This window comes from Trachypithecus francoisi, unplaced genomic scaffold (genome assembly GCF_009764315.1).
Source record: "Trachypithecus francoisi isolate TF-2019V2 unplaced genomic scaffold, Tfra_2.0 Lachesis_group11, whole genome shotgun sequence".
Classification (NCBI taxonomy): domain Eukaryota; kingdom Metazoa; phylum Chordata; class Mammalia; order Primates; family Cercopithecidae; genus Trachypithecus; species Trachypithecus francoisi.
This window is the reverse complement of record NW_022681456.1, coordinates 55,639,521-55,657,507: the sequence shown is the minus strand read 5'-3', so window position 1 is coordinate 55,657,507 and position 17,987 is coordinate 55,639,521. Positions and strand designations below refer to the sequence as shown.

The 17,987-nt window shown below is 36.4% G+C and overlaps 1 protein-coding gene across 9 annotated transcripts in view; it reads left to right on the top strand.

Annotated features, from left to right (window-relative positions):
* Positions 1–17,987, top strand: part of NAV3 (neuron navigator 3) — a 931,619-nt gene that overhangs the window by 730,357 nt on the left and 183,275 nt on the right. For 8 of the 9 annotated variants that reach the window (XM_033221189.1, XM_033221191.1, XM_033221190.1 and 5 more), the window contains one exon: positions 1,042–1,157. In XM_033221189.1, coding sequence (XP_033077080.1) covers positions 1,042–1,157 — 116 coding nt within the window. Of the gene's footprint in view, positions 1–1,041; positions 1,158–14,430; positions 16,055–17,987 lie in introns of those variants that run through there. The other variant, XM_033221192.1, reaches the window with a different exon arrangement.

Here is a 17,987-nt window from a genome sequence, read left to right as displayed (position 1 = left end):
ATGTTAATTAAACATTGATTCAAAAATACAATACATTCTTCATTCACACATGAACATTATTTGTAAATATTCTTAAAGTAGTAAATATTGAAAGATCACTTGTCATGGCCCATACCTACTACCATAAATAAAAGGGTAGATGTAAGACAAATGAGATGTCTCAAAAGAACATAGTCCAGTGTGCAATCCCATATTAGCTTGCCTCCTTCTGTGTCTTAGTAGTTCATGCTCTGAACATTTAAAATGTGTGTTAGTTTGTGTCAAATATACATCGAATATGAAGCTGCATTAAATAGAAAGCATATCTTAAAACATTTGCCTGTGCTAAAGGAAAGAAACAATGCATGAAGTGTGATTAGAATATCAAAGGTATTCAGGACCTTTGTTGAGTGCTTTTCATTTAATTAGACATACTCTTTACAAGCTAACCACACGCACAAATACATACCCATGTACGTACATAGACAAATGTGAAACAGATGATATGAAGGTAATTGTAAGAATGATAATTTGTTTCTGGTTGACTTTAATTGCTCTGAAATCTTTGGTAATTAAGTCATCATAATGATGTATGTAGCATTGAACAAATTGGTTTTTTATTTTTACACATATTTTAAAATATTTTTATAGAATTTTTGTTTAAAAAAAGAATTTTAGGTGTGATTTCAATACTTTCAGTATTCTCGCAAAAAAAAAAAAAAAAAAAATCCTTTGGCCATATTTCCTCTAAAATAGCAAAAGAAGTTGGATCTTTTTAAATATTTTGCCCCCAAATTATAATCAACTATTGGTAGTTATAAGCTTCCAAATTTAGACAAGTCTAAGAAATCTAATTCCACATCTCACTCCCACTTAGGTTGTATATGAAAAATAACAAAATTCTCCTATACATAGATAGCTCTGGAATCTTCCAGTCATAAAGAAATACTTATTTTGATGGAAAATTTGTAAGTAATATTTCTTGTACTTTAGAACTTCCACTTTGATGAGTGACTGGTGATTATAATTGCTATTTCTTTCTATTTTCCTGGATAATTTCAGGGCACATTCAGAAAATGAAGGTACCTCTTTAGCATCGGCTGACTCCTGTACCAGTCCTACAAAGATGGACTTATCATATAGTAAAACTGCTAAGCAGTGCCTGGAGGAGATATCTGGTAAGTGACCTCATCAATGCATAGGTCAAACCTAGGAATTTCTGTATTCTCCCCATAAGACTTTTTGTTAAATCATATTTGTGATATACTGTTTTTTATGCAAAAATAGATTGTATATATCTCATGCTTCAAAGATAATTAGCTATTTGGCTATTCTGCTTAGGATGATCTCTTTGTTACTAAAAAAGTAATGATAGTCCTTTCAGAAGTGAAGACTTTAAGTCATTTTGCCCTCAGTCAAATTGAATAAAATCAGAGAAAACCTGCATAATACATTTGGAGATTGAAAATAAACTAATGAGTGGCCATGTGTATTCTCCATGGCTAATGCAGCCTGCTCTGTCATCAATTATATACTATTTAAAACATTTCTACAGGGTGATTTCAAATGACCATTTAAAAAAACTCTGAATAGGAAAATATTTTATTATATATGGATGATGTAAGAAAAAAATAATACATACCCCAGACACAGTTATCAGGTTTTGTTGTGTATAAAATGGGATGCTGGGCTTCAGCGCAATGTTTTCTCTACGGTCCAGGTAAGCCTAAGCATATATGGAAGACATTTGGTTTAATTTAATTACATATAAATCTATATTCGTAAGGAACCAAGAAACCTCCTAGCAAAATATATTGCCCCTGAAGGGTGAGAGATTAAAGAGTACTTTATGTGTTCCTAAGTATAATAATGCATGAAAGTAGGGTTATGTCTGTTGTTCCAGGAAAACTCTGGTCCAAGCCTTGTGTATTCACAGCTAAGTTCAAATGAAGAAAATTAAATAAATTATTTAATTTAAAAAAATTACTGTGTACTCCAAAGACCCAAAGTATAAGTATCGCTATGAAGCTCATGAAAGTGACTCTATCACAAATTTGGGGGTTAAGAACCTTCCTCACTTTGGCAGACCTGAAAAGGATTTGGCAAGCATTAGACATGACTACAGCATCCTGCAGTGGATATTGACAATTACAGAATAACATCCCAAGTGTACATTTGGAATCAGCATTAGTTGATAACATTAGGTATCAGAGATTTTATATGGAGATTACAACAAAGGCCCAGTACTAGGTAGGGGTAGAAATGGTAATGCCAAGACATAGATATAGGGATAGTAATTGTAGATTTTTCAAACACATGGAGGATGTGTTGACTTTCCATTAACTCTGTGTAGTACCATGGTCAAAATGATGCTATGTGTTTATTATGACCAGATGTTTTACAAAATTAGCATGACACGAAGATGTGTATGCCTCATATATTTCTTTATACATAAATGTCTTCAATATGCATGCTAAGCACTAGAGCTCAAATCTGTAGGAGAGATGAATTTAGTAGAGTTTGAATTGCAATTTTTTGTGAATTTCACAAAGGAACACTGTTTTCAGAAACTAATATATCACAGTATATCTGATTGAATAAATAGTCTGTATTTGATGTTTTCTCCACTTTCTTACTGTCTACCGTTTGATCACTTTTTCATTTTTCCAGTTGATATTTCCTTTTAACATTCGGATTTTTAATAGAATACCTGAAAGTGAATATAAACTAGCAATTAATATAATAATTTAATGGGTTTTTCAGAGAGCATAATATCATTTTGCAGCAACAATCAATTATTTACATAAAATCATAGTTTTCAGTCTAGGATTTTGATATGAATTCAATAAAAGAAAGAAAACAGAAAATAAATGGTGCAATGAGACTTATCTACTTGTGTCAATCTTACTATCATCTGTTTAAATGCAGCCTATAGTGGAATAGTGAAGATGTCTTTCGATACTAACTTGAGATTTCCTGGAAGAATTGTGATATTTTTTGCAGTTAGTAAGTTATACATTGAGTACTATAATTGAAGAAAGGTAGATGAGGAAATATGAGCAGGCCAGTCACAGAGATGACTGTCACAGAGAAATTACATTATATATCTTCATCATTTTAAGATTTTTTGGTTTATGAGTAACTATCTCTCTCACCATTTCTGCCCTAATTTTTCGTGATTTTAGTATCTACATAGGTGTTCTTTCTAACACGTTGGCCTCTCCTCCCATGATTTTTGTCTTGCAGTCCCTCCTGAACTACTTATTCTCATCATCATACCCTAGATCTAGGCATCATCAGAAACTACTACTTTATGTGACCTCACTGTCATGCACTGTGCTGTCACTGATTGCACACTCCTATCATTTCAGTATTCTTCCTTTTGTTCCCTGACTCCAGCAATGATTCCACTAGGGTTTCCAATTCATTGATCCTACCACTTTTTACTGTTCCTCACCAACCTCTGCATATTTTTCTTCTCTCCGTAGTCAGCTAATTTTCTGTAATAAGTGAATGTATTTTTATTTTTATATACCCTAACTCCATTGCCGCTGTCTCACTCCATTGTACTCATTTGATGAAATCGTGACCTGGCTACGTTTACATCTCCACCTATTCTATACCAACAATGAATGAACCAGGAGAAAACACATCGCATGTCAATGCGACTCACTTTACGTTCAGCACCTCCAACCTCAAGTGAATATGTAATGCTCCTGGCAGTCAGTCTATATTTTTTATACCTTTTTTTCTCAAATGTCCGACATTACCAGTTCCATTCTTTCTCTTAACTGATGACCTTGATGTGTACTTCGCTTACAAAAGTGAAGCACGAAGGAAAGTTCATGAGCCCCTGTCATCACATCTACCCAAGTATAACATTTATACCCGCTTAATACCTATTTACTCTGTGTTTACTTGGATTACTCTCTCTTCTCTTTAAAAGCTCCCTCCCAACCAAGTTACTTATTTTAGGCCATGGCATATTATCATTTCTCCAACCTTAATTTAAAAAAACAACTTCCCTTCACCCCAAATTTGTCCTCAAGTACTGTTGTCATTTATCTCCTTCTCTTATGGCGTATTGTAAAAAGAGTAGGGTTCAATCACAGTCTCTTAGGCTTTTAAGCCCACTTCTCCACTGGAACTGCTCTTACAGAAGTCACCACTAATGTCAACATGGCCAATCCAAGGATCAAGTCTCAGGCCTCATCTTATTTCACCTCGCAGCAGCTATTTGTCCTCTTCTAAGAAGGTTTCTTCCTTGGTGCTATAGTTTAAATACAGTTTGTTTGGCCTCACCAAGTCTCATGTGGAAATTTGATCTCCCTGGATGGAGGCGTGGTGGCTTGTGCTTGTAATCCCAGCACTTTGGGAGGCCAAGTGGGGCAGATCACAAGGTCGGGAGTTCGAAATCAGCCTGGCCAACACAGTGAAACCTCGTCTTTACTAAAATTACAAAAATTAGCCGGATGTGGTGGTGGACACCTGTAGTCCCAGCTACTCGGAAGACTGAGGCAGGAGAATCGCTTGAACCCGGGAGGAGGAGGTTGCAGTGGAGATCATACCACTGCACTCCAGTCTGGACGACAGAGCTAGACTCCATCTCAAAAGAAAAAAAAGAAAGAAAAAAGAAGGTTGATCCCCAGTGTTGGAGGTGGGGCCTCATGGGAGGTGTTTGGATCCCAGGAGCAGACCCCTCATGAATGGCTTGGTGCCATTCTCCAGGGAGTGGGTGAATTTTCACTGCTAGGTCCCACATGAACTGATTGTTGAAAGTAACCTGGCACTTCCACTTTCTCTTGTTTATGCTCTCACCATATGATCTCTGCACAACAGCTCCCCTTTGCCTTTCGCTGTGAGTAGAAACAGTCTGAAGTCCTCACCAGAAGCAGTTGCTGGAAGCAGCTTCTTGTACAGCCTAAAGACCAGTGAGCCAAATAAACCCCTTTTCTCCATAAATTACCCACCCTCAGATAATCCTTTATAGCATCACAAATGGACTAAGATACTTGATTTTCAGGGTCATATATCCCCTTAGTTTTCCTGAAACCTTACTGTTCCTTCTTGGTCTCCTTTTCTAGTTACACTTTTTTTTGATGATTTCTTATGGTTTAAATGATCCAGGTCTCTGCTTCTAGGTTTCTCTACCTGTAAATGCCCTCTTGGTGATTTAATATCAATATTATCTCATGGCTTTAAGTTTCATCTATATTCAGGTGGCTTACAAATGTCTCTGTCTGCTCTAGTTCTCTCCCTTGAACTCTGGACTCAAATATCCAACTGCCAACACAATCTTTCCACTTGAATATCTCATAGATACTTCAAACATAGTTTATCCCAAACTGAACCTCTGATATTAACCTATAAAATTGTACCCCTCAAAAACTCTTTACCCAAGTCTTCTCCATTTTGATTAATAAGAATTTCATCCTTCCAATTGCCCAAGCTTGAAACCTTAGACTTATTCATGACTCCTTTTTAATGCCTCACACCTGATGCCCTGATAGTCTATTCATTATAATATCTTGTTGGCTCCAGAAGTATTGTTTTCTATTTGTACTCAGAGACAAATGGTGTTTATAAATCAACTTTTTGGGATATTTCTCAGTATTCAGACTCTTGTTACTTTTCTCAGAAATCCAGAAACTGAAAAAATTTAGGTGACACAATATCTAACTAACTGTAAGAAATAAGGTACTAAGATACCTTAGAATAATTGCATTTTTAAAATATATCCAGAATGCCAATTCTCCTTTTTTCTACTTTTGTCTATTAAGTGGCATCACCAATGGATGGTTAGTACATAGGTAGCACTCAATAAATGCATGTAAAATGAAATTAATATAATGAATATAGCATTAAAATGAGAACTACACTAAAAAAGGAGCATCATAATTTTCAGATGAAAACAATAAACAGAAAAGATAGGAATTATCTCTTTGGCTTTGGAAGGCACTCAGGAAATAATCACAGTGAACTTATGATCAATTATACTATACAGAAGGAGTTGATATAAATGGAAAATAAAAATTTACTTTTGATTATACCATCACTGAATAATCAAAGAATATAAGGAAGAAAATGTTTAGTCATTCTACAGAAGTAATGTTACAGTTCAGAAGCTCTCCTTGTTGATCTGGGATTTTAAGACAGCACATTATAAAATGGAAGAAGGCCAGGGATGGTGTCTCATATCTGGAATAGTAGTATTTTAGGAGACCAAGGCAGGATGATTGCTTGAAGCCAGGAGTTCAAGACCAGCCTGGACAACATAGTCAGACCCTGCCTCTACAAAAAAAAAAAAAAAAAATCTAATTATCCAGGCATAGTGGTGTATAGCATGTGTCTAGTTCAATCTATTCAGGAGGCTGAGGAGAGAAGTTTGCTTAAACTCAGGAGTTCCACGCTGCAGGAGCCACGATCATGCCACTGCACTCAAGCCTGGGTGACAGAGCAATACCTTGTCTCAAAAAAAAAAAAAAAAAAGTAAGGGCAGGGGGAAAAGAAGGATAAATTTGTAACACAGGTTGAACATCCATAATTTAAAAATCTGAAATTCAAAAGATCCCAAATTCATAAATTTTTGTGTGCTGACATAATGCCACGAGTGGAAAATTCCAAACCTGATCTCCTGTGACAAATTGCAGTCAAAATGCAGGTGCACAACACAGTTTATTTAGCATTCTCAGGGGAAAATATAGTCTCTCAGCCCCCTTTAGCCACTATGTATCTTTTCCATGCACACCTATATTCCCCCATGCAAGCATACCCACAAAGGATAATACAATGGCATGTGTGCAGAGTGGACATGCCAATGGCAGGTTCCCCACAGTGCCCCACATTGGGCCAAGACCTATATGCATTACACTGTGGTTTTTCTTTTGTTTTTGTTTGTTTGCTTATTTTTCATTCTGTGGCATAAAGATATTGTTGAAAATGTCAAAAAGGCCTGAAGATACCCCTACAGGTAACAATGATAAGAAAAAAAGGAGGCGTTTATGTTTGTTTATAGCATAGAAAGTCAAGCTGTTGAAAAACTAGACTGGTGTAAGTGGGAAACATCTTACAGAAGAGTATGGTGTTGGAATGACCACCATATATGACCTGAAGACACCAAAGGATAAATTGTTGAAGGTCTCCATTGAAAGTGATGAACAGAAGTTAATGAAAAATAGAAAATACTACATAAAGCTAAAAATGAAGATCTCAATTGTGTATTGAAAGAGTGGATCCATCAGTGTGACGGTGTACACATGCCACTTAATGGTATGCTGAAGGTTAAATAAGCAAAGATCTTTCACAGTGAACTGGCAATCGAAGGGAACTAAATATTCAATAGGCTTGTTGTAGAAATTTAAGAAAAGTTATGGCATTAAATTTTTAAGGATTTGTGGTGATAAATAGTGAAGACATACATTAACTAGTTGGCCAAGATCATTGCTGATGAAAATCTGACTCTGGAACAAATCTTTGATGCCGAAACAACACACATTTTGATGCCTCAGAAAGATACTGACACGGAAGACGAGACAGCCCCTACAGGAAGTTAGGATGCCAAGGACAGAATAACTGAGATTGGATGTACTTATACAGCAGGAACCCATACATGAAAACTTGCTGTAATAACCAAAAGCTTGCGTCCTTGCTGTTTTCAGGGAGTGAATTTTTTACCAGTTTATTATTATGCTAACAAAAAGGCTTGGATCACCAGAGACATGTTTTCTGATTGGTTTTATAAACATTTTGTGACAGCAGTTCTTGCTCACTTTCAGGAATCTGGACTGAATGACTGCAAGAATTTATTTGATTATATTTATTCTACTCATTGTCTAGCTGAAATTATTATCAAAAACAATATTTATGCCATGTACTTTCCCCAAAATGTGACTTGTTAATTTAGCCAAGTGACCAGGTTATCCTTCAATCGATAAAGAATAAATATAAAAACACTTCCTTAAATAGCATGCCAGCAGTAGTGAACAGAGGTATATGTGTGGAAGATTTTCAAAAGGAGTTTAGCATGAAGGATGTCATATATGCTGTTGTCAAGCCTTGGAATTCAGTGACTAAAGACATGGTTATACCTGCCTGGCACAACCTCTAGTCTGCATCTATGTTCAGTGATGATGATGAACCAGGTGGTGACTTTGAAGGATTCCATATGTCAAATGAGAAAAACAATGATGTCTGACCCTACCTATTCCGAAAAAAAAAATACTTTCAGAGTCTATTAGTAGGCTGGAAAAAGTGGACATCAAAGAAATTTTTAACATTGACAATGAGGCTCCAGTTGTTCATTCACTGAACATTGATGACATAGCCAAAATGGTGCTGAATTCAGGTGACTGTGATAATAGTAATGACGAAGATAACAATGTTAACACTGAAGAAAAAGTGCCAGAGACAAATGATGGAAATGTATGATGATCTTAGTGAAGAACTAGAGCAGTGTACATTCATTACAGAACAATAAATTATGCCAGTTGATAAAAATCAGAGAGCTTTCTAAGACAAAAACTGTTGTTAATGAGGCAGATGACTCTGGGGGAAACATTTTAAAAAGCTACCCAGCAGAATGCCACCTCATCCCTAGGGGGCCCACTTCCCGGTCCCTCACCTGCTTCTGATGTTTCTTCTCACCTAAAAAAAATGCAATGTACAGTAACCTTTTAATCCAAACACAGCATTGAATGTAGAGATGGAAAGCGTGTGGCTGTTTGTGGTTGCTGTTGTTTCATAGCTGATCTGTATCAATACCTGTTATTCTGGCAATGCTGCTGTGCTTCTTAGTGACTTTGAACACATTATGTTTTCACTGCATTCATGCTATGTCATATTTTTTACTGGTAAGTACTTATGTATAAATAATTGCAATAAAATAATTGCTTATTAGTAGCATATAAATTCAGTAAGGAATGATGGTGATGCCACAAACCACAGATTGTCCACTTAGGTGACTGAGATAGAGACACCTTTGATTTCTGACGGTTCAATGCACACAAACTTTGTTTCATGCAAAAAATTTTTTAAAAATGTATTGAATTACCTTCAGGCTATGTGTATAAGATGTATATGAAACATATGTGACTTGGGTCTCATCCCCAAGGTGTCTCATTATGTATAGGCAAATATTCCAAAATCTGAAAAAACTCAACATGCAAAACACTTCTTGTTCCAATCATTTCTGATAAGGGATATTAAACCTATAATAGAATAACCCTATAAAAGAATGAACCTGTTAGAATTCTAAAGCTCATGAGATGTTTTCTATATTAATGACACCTCTCTTTCTCAGAATCTCCATCCCTTTCTCATAGTTCTATAGAACTATAGAGGAGTTCTATAGTCTCCTCTTTCTGAGTTCTGGATGCTAGTGAAACCACAAAGCACATAAGCATCTGAATTTATTGCCAGGTTCTAGCTCAGAGTGGCCCACAGAATACACTTCCAAGATTGTTTGAAATGTGGAAAGAGAAATGTTCTAGGAATTGGAAAAAATTAATTTTGGCCTCTGCACTGTGATTATTTAGCAATTATTTGGCCTCTGCACTGCAAATTGCTCCTTGGTTCCCTTTTCTGTGTGATGACTATGATGATGCTTAATAAACTCAGAAGATTGTTGTGAGATATGGTATTATTCTTCCATCAATCTTTTCAGTAATTATCACCTGGTATCTTACACATGCCAGGCATCTCAAAATTTGGGAGAACAAATGTGACTAAGAAGTGAGCTCTTCTTTGAAAAAGTAAGAAACAAATAGATAAAATTTAACACCACAAGTAAATGAATAAATAGGCACATGGAAACAACTAACTTAGCTGTAAAGAGTCATGCAGAGCTTAAAAGAAGATCTGACATGTATATTGTTGAATTCTAATGAATAATGAAATTGCGGAATAACGTTCTAGGAAGAAACAACTTCATGAATATAATTTGAAAGAAATTCTTCTGAACTTGTTCTTTTTATTAGTTTCTTTTTGTAACAATGGGCATTTCTCCTAAACTCACTGAGGTTCTGTAGTTCTCTGATTTTCTGTAACCCTAAGCTTCAACACTATTGTTATTGTTGAACTTTTATTGCTCGTGGTTGCTATAGGGGCCTCAGTGAGGAGTAATTCTGCTCCCCAAGTGAAGTGGCCTTCATGATATAAAATTCTGATGAAGTTAGTCTTGGCAGGGTAAGATGCAGGCTTTATAAACTTATAAAGTCTATATAATGTTCAGAGGCCTGAAAATAATACAGAAAATAAAATGTACAGAGTCTAGAAAGAGGCTTAGGTGAGTTAGGAGTTCTATAGTTTCAGCTCTGTTGGCTCTATATTAAGCGTACCAGGAAGTCCTGGTGTAGTTTTGTGTGTCCGGTATCCATTGCCCCATCCTCTGATAACAGCGCCTTGATTTTCTTTGGGGATCATTCTCTGCTCTTGTGATCTAATTGAAATTGAAGTAAGTGGAGCCAATGAGAACAATCTATTCATTGACTGCAGTGACTGTTTGAGGACTGGATGTGTGACCCAATCCAGTTTGATCAGAACAAATAAGACTCAATCTCAGGACTTTTCCTGAGGTTGTTATAAAAGAGGTGGTCTCTTTTTCCACTACACCTAAAACTATTAAAAGAAAAGCTTAGACCTGCTTACAGTGACCTCCACCCTCAAATGATCAAACATAGAGGAAACAGAACCTAAATCAGGAGAGACCAAATTCAAGGTCATTGTTGGAAATGACTGAGCCCCTGAAAAATCCACGTCTGAAACTATTTCTCTTCTGCTTTTGAGTTATGTAACCCAGAAAAAAAATCTTTTTGTGCTTACACAAATGTGAAAATCATCCCTATTGCATGACCCACAAGATGTAAGACATGTAAAGATTTGCCATACTATTAAGGAGCAAACTTGAATGGTTCACACTGCAATGCAGATGTGTTAGAGCGATTTGCTAAGGTAGTTGGAGAGCTTAGCTGTTTAAATTTTCACCAATGCAATAACTCAATTGACATTATAAAAACATTGTCTTCATCATCAAGTGGTAATGAAAGTTTAAAAAGGTAATAAATTATGGTTTGAAGATAAGCATCAGAAATGCATGACACTCAATAAGTAGAATACTGGATAAATGACTTTTTGAATTTGAATATTCTTCATAAGACTTCAGTGTATCTCTGCAAAATTTTTAAGTACATCACTTAAATTTGCTTTTGCTTATGATGTTCTTTGTGAGGAAACCTAGTTATATTTACCCAATCTGATGATGGTAGCTCCAATAATTACTATAGTCAGGCGAAATGTATTATATAATTTGTGCCATTGAAGAAGTAGCTTATTGCTTCCTGCCTTTCCTTTAAGATTCAAATCATGACCTCAATATTACAATGCTGCCTGAATTAATGGTGCAGATTTTACTGCTTTGGCTTGCGTTTTATTCTCACATTCATTGACAGAAAGAATTTGTCTTCAGAGGCCATCCCTTTCATCATCTGCCAAGAGATTCTGCCAAATGTAAAGCTAGCCCAAATTTTCATCCCACTGGTACTCAAGAAAGTTTTTCAATTTTTTTTTCTGTAGATTCACATTTGCCCTTTTTTTGCGTAAGACTATCCACCAACATGTATAATATTTGTTTAATTCACTTCGTAACCTTTATCTGGAATTTATATTCAACTGAAAAATGTTCATAGATACTGGACTGGCTCAATATCAATAAAGCTGGCATGTCATTTGTAAAAAAGTAATATTAAAATTATTGGATGAATTCAGGAAACCATTTTAGAAATAGAAGAATGTAGGTTAAACAGAAGGATAAGCGAATGGTTACACGTGCTTTTACTGACTACCAGACTTTGCATTAAAAATGGGAAATATCTGACATTTGCAATCTCTGTAAATGATCACTGAAATTGCTTTTGTGTGTGTGTGTGTGTAAAGATCAAGAAGATCAAGCTCAGATAATTCAAATCAGTGTAGGTCTTTTACTTAAATAGCCACATTATAATTATGTTTACTAAAGAGCTGAGAAGCATTCCTTTCTAGCACATGATAATGGCTATAACTTATTTTAGGTCTTGGCGTAGTTAGAATGATTCACATTTTTCCTACTGACTGGGCATATTTGTCCTTTGCACTGCAACTTCCTCCTCCTCCTTGTATAACATACATTTATATGTGTGAATACAAACAAATATAAAAACATCCATATATGAATGTACACCCAAGGCAAGCAGGATGGCTGTCTCCAGAGAAGGAATAAGTGGGTTCCCCACTGTTGCTCAGGGTAAATGTGGACTGATGTAGTTCTGGGACAAACCTACTATAACCACAAGTTAATAACAATGTCTTTAAACAAAGAAACAGACAGAAACCCCCTTTGGATAAGCCCTCTCTACAATCCCCTCCTTGCTGGCTCCATTAGACTGAGCCCATCCTTTCCAGGGTTTACACCTCCAGAAGGACTAAATTTCCTGTCTCATTGAATCAGGAAGAACCATGTGATTTAATTTGACAAATGAAGTACAAGTGGAAAAATGACATGGGCTGTTCCTGAGCAGAAACTTGAGAGTCATTGCTTGAATCTCTCACCTCTCTTTTCCTTTGGTCATAAAATCAACACGTCCCAGACTAGGACTGCTCTTTCAGCATGGTTATAGAATAAAGGACACCTGAGAGAGAGCCGTAACAAACACAGAGTGGACGTTAATGTCAGCAAACGTACATCTTTGTTTTAAATGCCACTAAAGTTTCTAAACCATTTGTAAATGCAATATAACAATCTAAGGCAGGATTTCTCAACTTTGGCACTATTGACGTTATAAAATGCATAATTCTTTTTTTGCTTGGGGCTGTTTTGTCATTGTAGGATGTTTAGCAGCATCATTGGCCACTTCCCCTTAGATGTCACCACCACACCCACAGTTGTGATAAAGAAAAATGTTTCCGGATATTGCCAAACGTCCCTTAGGGGAAGACCATCCCCAGCTGAAAACCACTAATCTCAGCATAGTAGTTCTCAAAGGGGATTTTCAGAGCAAGCAGTATCTGGAAATATGTTAGAAATACAAAGTCCCAGGACCCTCCCAGTCCCAATGAATGAGCAGTTATATGGCTAGGGCACAGCAAACTGTGTTTTAATAAACCCTCCAAGTGGTTCTGAACATATGAAGCTTGAGAACCACAGTTCTAAACTGATTTGTATATATATGAGCAGTCTTGAATAAGGAAAGGGCATAAATATTGCTTTTATTTACAGATGAATAAGGTCAGCTCTTTTGATATGTAAAGCATTAGAATTGTATTTTTTTTGTGAATCTGTAAGGCTTTAGGGTATATTAGCATATATACTAGTGTAATAAATGTTAAATACATTGAAATTTGATAATTTGAACAAATTTCACTATGGTCTCAGGACTTGGAAATTCACTGAGTCACAATAACTCAAAATGAAGGAAAAAAAATTTCTGCTTAGGAATTCTAAGGGGAGTGTCATTTTGGTTTTCTAAAAAATACAGAATTGTTTTTGGAAGCATAACTGTCAGTTTCAATTATCTGACATTTGTACTCTCATTTTATTTAGCACATTTTATATAAACACAATTAGTATTTTAAAAGTATAGAACTGAGAATGAGTATCAATAATGCTCAGATTTCTTTATTGCAAAATTCTGTCACAAATAATTGCTGTTCTTTCCATCTGATTTCCTTTTGCATATCTATAAAATGGATCTAAGTCTGATCTACCATGAAAGGTGGGGCATAAGGAATAATTAACTTTGCAAAGTAAGTGGTTATTATGTGTAAAGTAAAGTTATAGGCAATGCATATTATAATGCTAATATATATAGAGAGATAAGAGATTGGTGGGTATTTCCTCTAGTTGAGATTGGCAATAGGAGGTAGAAAATTACAATTAATTTTGCCACATTAGCTCTGAAAATGATGAAGATAATATTTCTGCGTATTTCTCCACTTTCCCTCATTTGATAAAGGAGAAATCCCTATTTTTCTTGTTGTGAGCAGAAAATCTTCAGAAGTTAAATACTAAAAAGTTAGTAGTCTTCTTCTTAACTGTCAATGGTACCCATGATTTCTGCTATACTATATATTCGTTTTTTAAAGTTGTCCTAAAATCAGAATTTTATGGTGGTGTAGTGTACATATCAGTACAAGGTAAATACAATAAAATTATCTTTAGGCTTTCTGTTTTCATGAAAACATTAAAAAATAAGAGCTGATTATACTGTGATAGGCTTATGAAATAGACCTGGAAAAATGCAATATCAAAAGACATAATGTGCATTTTGTGTTATCTGTGACATTATTATGTTCCACACACTTGACCATAAACTTTCAATTTTATGCTTTGAGTCAAAATATCAAGGGAAAACCCTTCTGAGTTTTTTTTTTCTTTTTCTTTCCTTTTTGTTTTTACCAAAAGACTGTAAGAAATCTTTATTTTTGTCATCACATTAGGATTTTAGGATTCAGAATAAAAAGCCTTTGACTTTGTTCTTTAAAAGATAAGGGAAGTCTTTCCCTTTAAAGCATTATCTCCTAGCGGGTGGAGAGTGTCATGCTTCATTTTTTTAGGTCCTTTACACTCTTGAATTTGATTTGTGCTTTTACAGCACAAATCCCAACATTCAGAAGAGAGATCTGCCTGCTTCAGCTGCCTGCAGCTACAGAGAATTAGTCTGTCATTCTCGGCATCAGGGAGTGTATGTTGTGTATGTGAGGGTGTGAGTGTGTGTTCGTGTTTGAGATTGGGTGGCTGAGAGTCATTTAAATGTGCATAAGGTTAATACTGGAAGATCTCATACAGGCTTGGCTCTGAAACCTGTGGCATTCTAGGCTGGACAGCCGTTCCCGTGCCTCTATTTTAATTTAGCAGGATGTTTGCTGCCATGGCAGCCAGCAGCATCCACTGCAGCAGCAAGGAAGAGCCATAGATCTGAGAATGCAGGTGGAATACTAAAATGTGAGAGGCTCGTGCAGGGCTGGGCTTCAGTGCTTAATTCCTGCTCTTCCCGGGCTCCTATGGGGAGGCTGTACTTGCTGCACTGTGTCAGCTCATTAGAGTAAAGGGTTACAGACCTAGGTCAGTTAAGGGCTGGTGAAAGGCAGGGAAAAAAAAAAAAAGAAAAAAGCAAGAGACCTCAGCTCGTGCTTCACCTCCTGGCGTTTCGGAACACAGAAGCAATAGAGGGAAATGTGGACCCATCCTCCTGCTGAGACATGTGATTGGATGAAGACTGGCAAACGTAGTTGGCTTCCTGGACTACTTTTCAGCCAGAGGAGAGTCTTTGGTGAACTCTTTTCTGCTTCAGATATATTCGAGCAAAATATTTGTAAGTACTGCTGATTTAGTAAAATGATGTGTCAAGCTAAATTGTAGGCAAATAATTATATATAACATATCTCTAGAATCTTCTGTGAATGTATGAGCTTGAGCTTTTATTTAAGTGCATGTGATAATTAAAATCAAATGGATCAGTTACAATCACAGTGTAAAAAGACAATATGAAGTCCAATTGAAAGGAAGGAGCCACTGGAAGAATCATGCAGCGGCCTGCTGAACTCTCTGTGTTTCGGAGCAAAGAAGTAAGGAGAAAGGGAGCTTGCCTTCAGAAACAAAAGTCTCTGACCAATCTTTCCCTCACCAGTGATGGGGAGAGGAGACCCACGGTGCGCATTTCCAACTGGTTTGGAAACGCTGCCAAGGCCAGTCAGAGAGAAGCCAACTATGCAGAGAGGCGCTCACTGTCCAGGTTTCTCTCGCGATCTGTGCAGTCCCTGTATCACACCAGCGGCTCCGCCTGGAACCTCCTGCCTGCTGGGGGCAGCCAGTCAGACAGTGAAGACTTAGAGGAATTGTCTACAAGAAGAGGCTTAGAAGGTGAGAGTGATGAAGATAGTAGGTCCGAAGATGAAAACGTGTCCTCCAAGCCAAGCAGCATCAGCAGAAGCTGGGCTGAAGAGGAGGGAGAAAGCTGTTTGCGGGAAGGGACGGCTCATCTGGATGAGGACGTCATCCTTACCATGCTGGATGATCTGGAACAGGCACTTTACACTGACTTATTAGGTAAGTCCAAGTTGCTCCTAAAAACGTGTATGGGATTTTAAGAAATTTCATAGTCTCTTATGAAATTATTTGCATTTTTCAAATAGCTTTCATTTTTTAGACTGATTTTTTAAAAATATAGTTACACTTTTTAATTCCTGTTTCTTGAAATGATTTTTTTTAATTTTTTTTTTTTTTTTTTTTGTAAAACTGAGCTATGAGCACCACTGGTAAGGTTCATTTGGAGAAAGTAAATTCCAGAAATCTGCCATGGGCATTATTAGCCTCGCTTAGTGTCCAATACCTTCTAGACATCCATAAATAAGTTAACATTTTAAAACATGTTATTCACCTAATCATTAAAGGGGCCTGTTTGTTCAACTTCCCTCAAGGTGACCTCTTCGCAGATAAGGGATGAATAATGAAGGGCCTCCTGGGTAAATTTTCTGTAGAGTTAAGTTTCTTCTACTGCCTTTGTGCTACCTGAATAGAAGGCTTCTTCTATACCTCAGTGACAGGCCCTGTTTATTGCAGTGACACTTTCAGAAATGCAGGGGCCTCTGCTACCTTCTACCTTTTTTCTTTTCTTTTTTGTTTCAGTGTTTGACAAAAAGTAGTTCTGCATGTGCACATTATAAGTATTCAAGCTACTATGTGGATGACTATGAACTGTTTCCATACTTTAGAAACTAGGCCTTTTTGATAACATGAGTTTCAGTAGTAACTTCTGGCATATTCTTTAATTAACTCAAGAAGAAGAGGTCAAGTAATTCTATAGTTTGTGACTAAACTTTAAATGTCAACTGTGAACGTTTTAATTGTTATTTCTGAATTCACTGTTCTACCAAAATATGTTTGCATCATGCAGTCCTTTCTTCCATAAGTATTAAATTACTGGCCATATCATATTTTATGTCAGTGTGTATTTCCACAAAGGACTTCATATTGGGCTCCTTAAATTGAAAGGAATTAAACCTGGACAGTGATCTCTTTGTTCCTGATTCATGAAACTAATGCTAAATGCAGGCTTGTTTTTATTCTTACTGTAGACCCTCCTGTTACAAGATGTTTTACGAGGTTTGCTGGATTCTTTTAGTAAACCAGCTTTAGAAGAAGAACGCTTAGAGAGACAGCAGAGGCAAATATTGTTCAATTTTTCATGTCAGTTTGATTTTAAAAGAGTCATGTTTCCACAGTTGTCAGAATAGTGATTTCTGAATCTGAATACACCAGGTGCTCCAACACGAAGATTTACTTTTGCACCATTGTCTGGTTTCTATGATGAATTGCTTCTCATAAAGGGCTATGTGCAGCACAAAGGCGAGAGAAAGTCTTAATGTTTATGAAGCCTTTTCTTTTTGGGATCCTTTGGAACTATAGAATCAGATAATATTCCTCTTTTGCTTTTGAAGTGGTATTATTTATCTTGTTCTCGGTATCTCTTAAGTATGTACAAAGATATGAACAGAGTGCAGTCCCCTGACAGCATCTGATGCTTACTCAGTTAAATTATAGCATGCTGTGGGTGGGTGTATATATGACACGTGCCTTTTTGTGCATAAATAACTTGGAGCATTTTTGTCAGAGGGTAACCTCTCAAAAGAAGCCGGTATGCCTTGGTTTTTCAAGAGCATCTGCATATTGTATTTATGTGATTATTCTGTTTCAGTATTTTTTTTTCCTACTTATGCCAGTATTCAAAAATGCAAGTGAAAAAGTAAGGGGAAGTTTATTCAAATAGCTGTGATATGAATAATCATATCTCCAGATAATGAAGCATTCTGATGCAATTCCCTAGATAATGATACATGTTAAGTTGTTGAATATATCTACGCCCACAGCACACAGGAATTTCAGAATTTCTGCCACGTGCTTCAATAGATTCTGCTTATGACTCAAAATGGCCTCTTCCAAGTTAGTTTGTACATGGGGTTCCTTGAGTTTAACTCTTTAC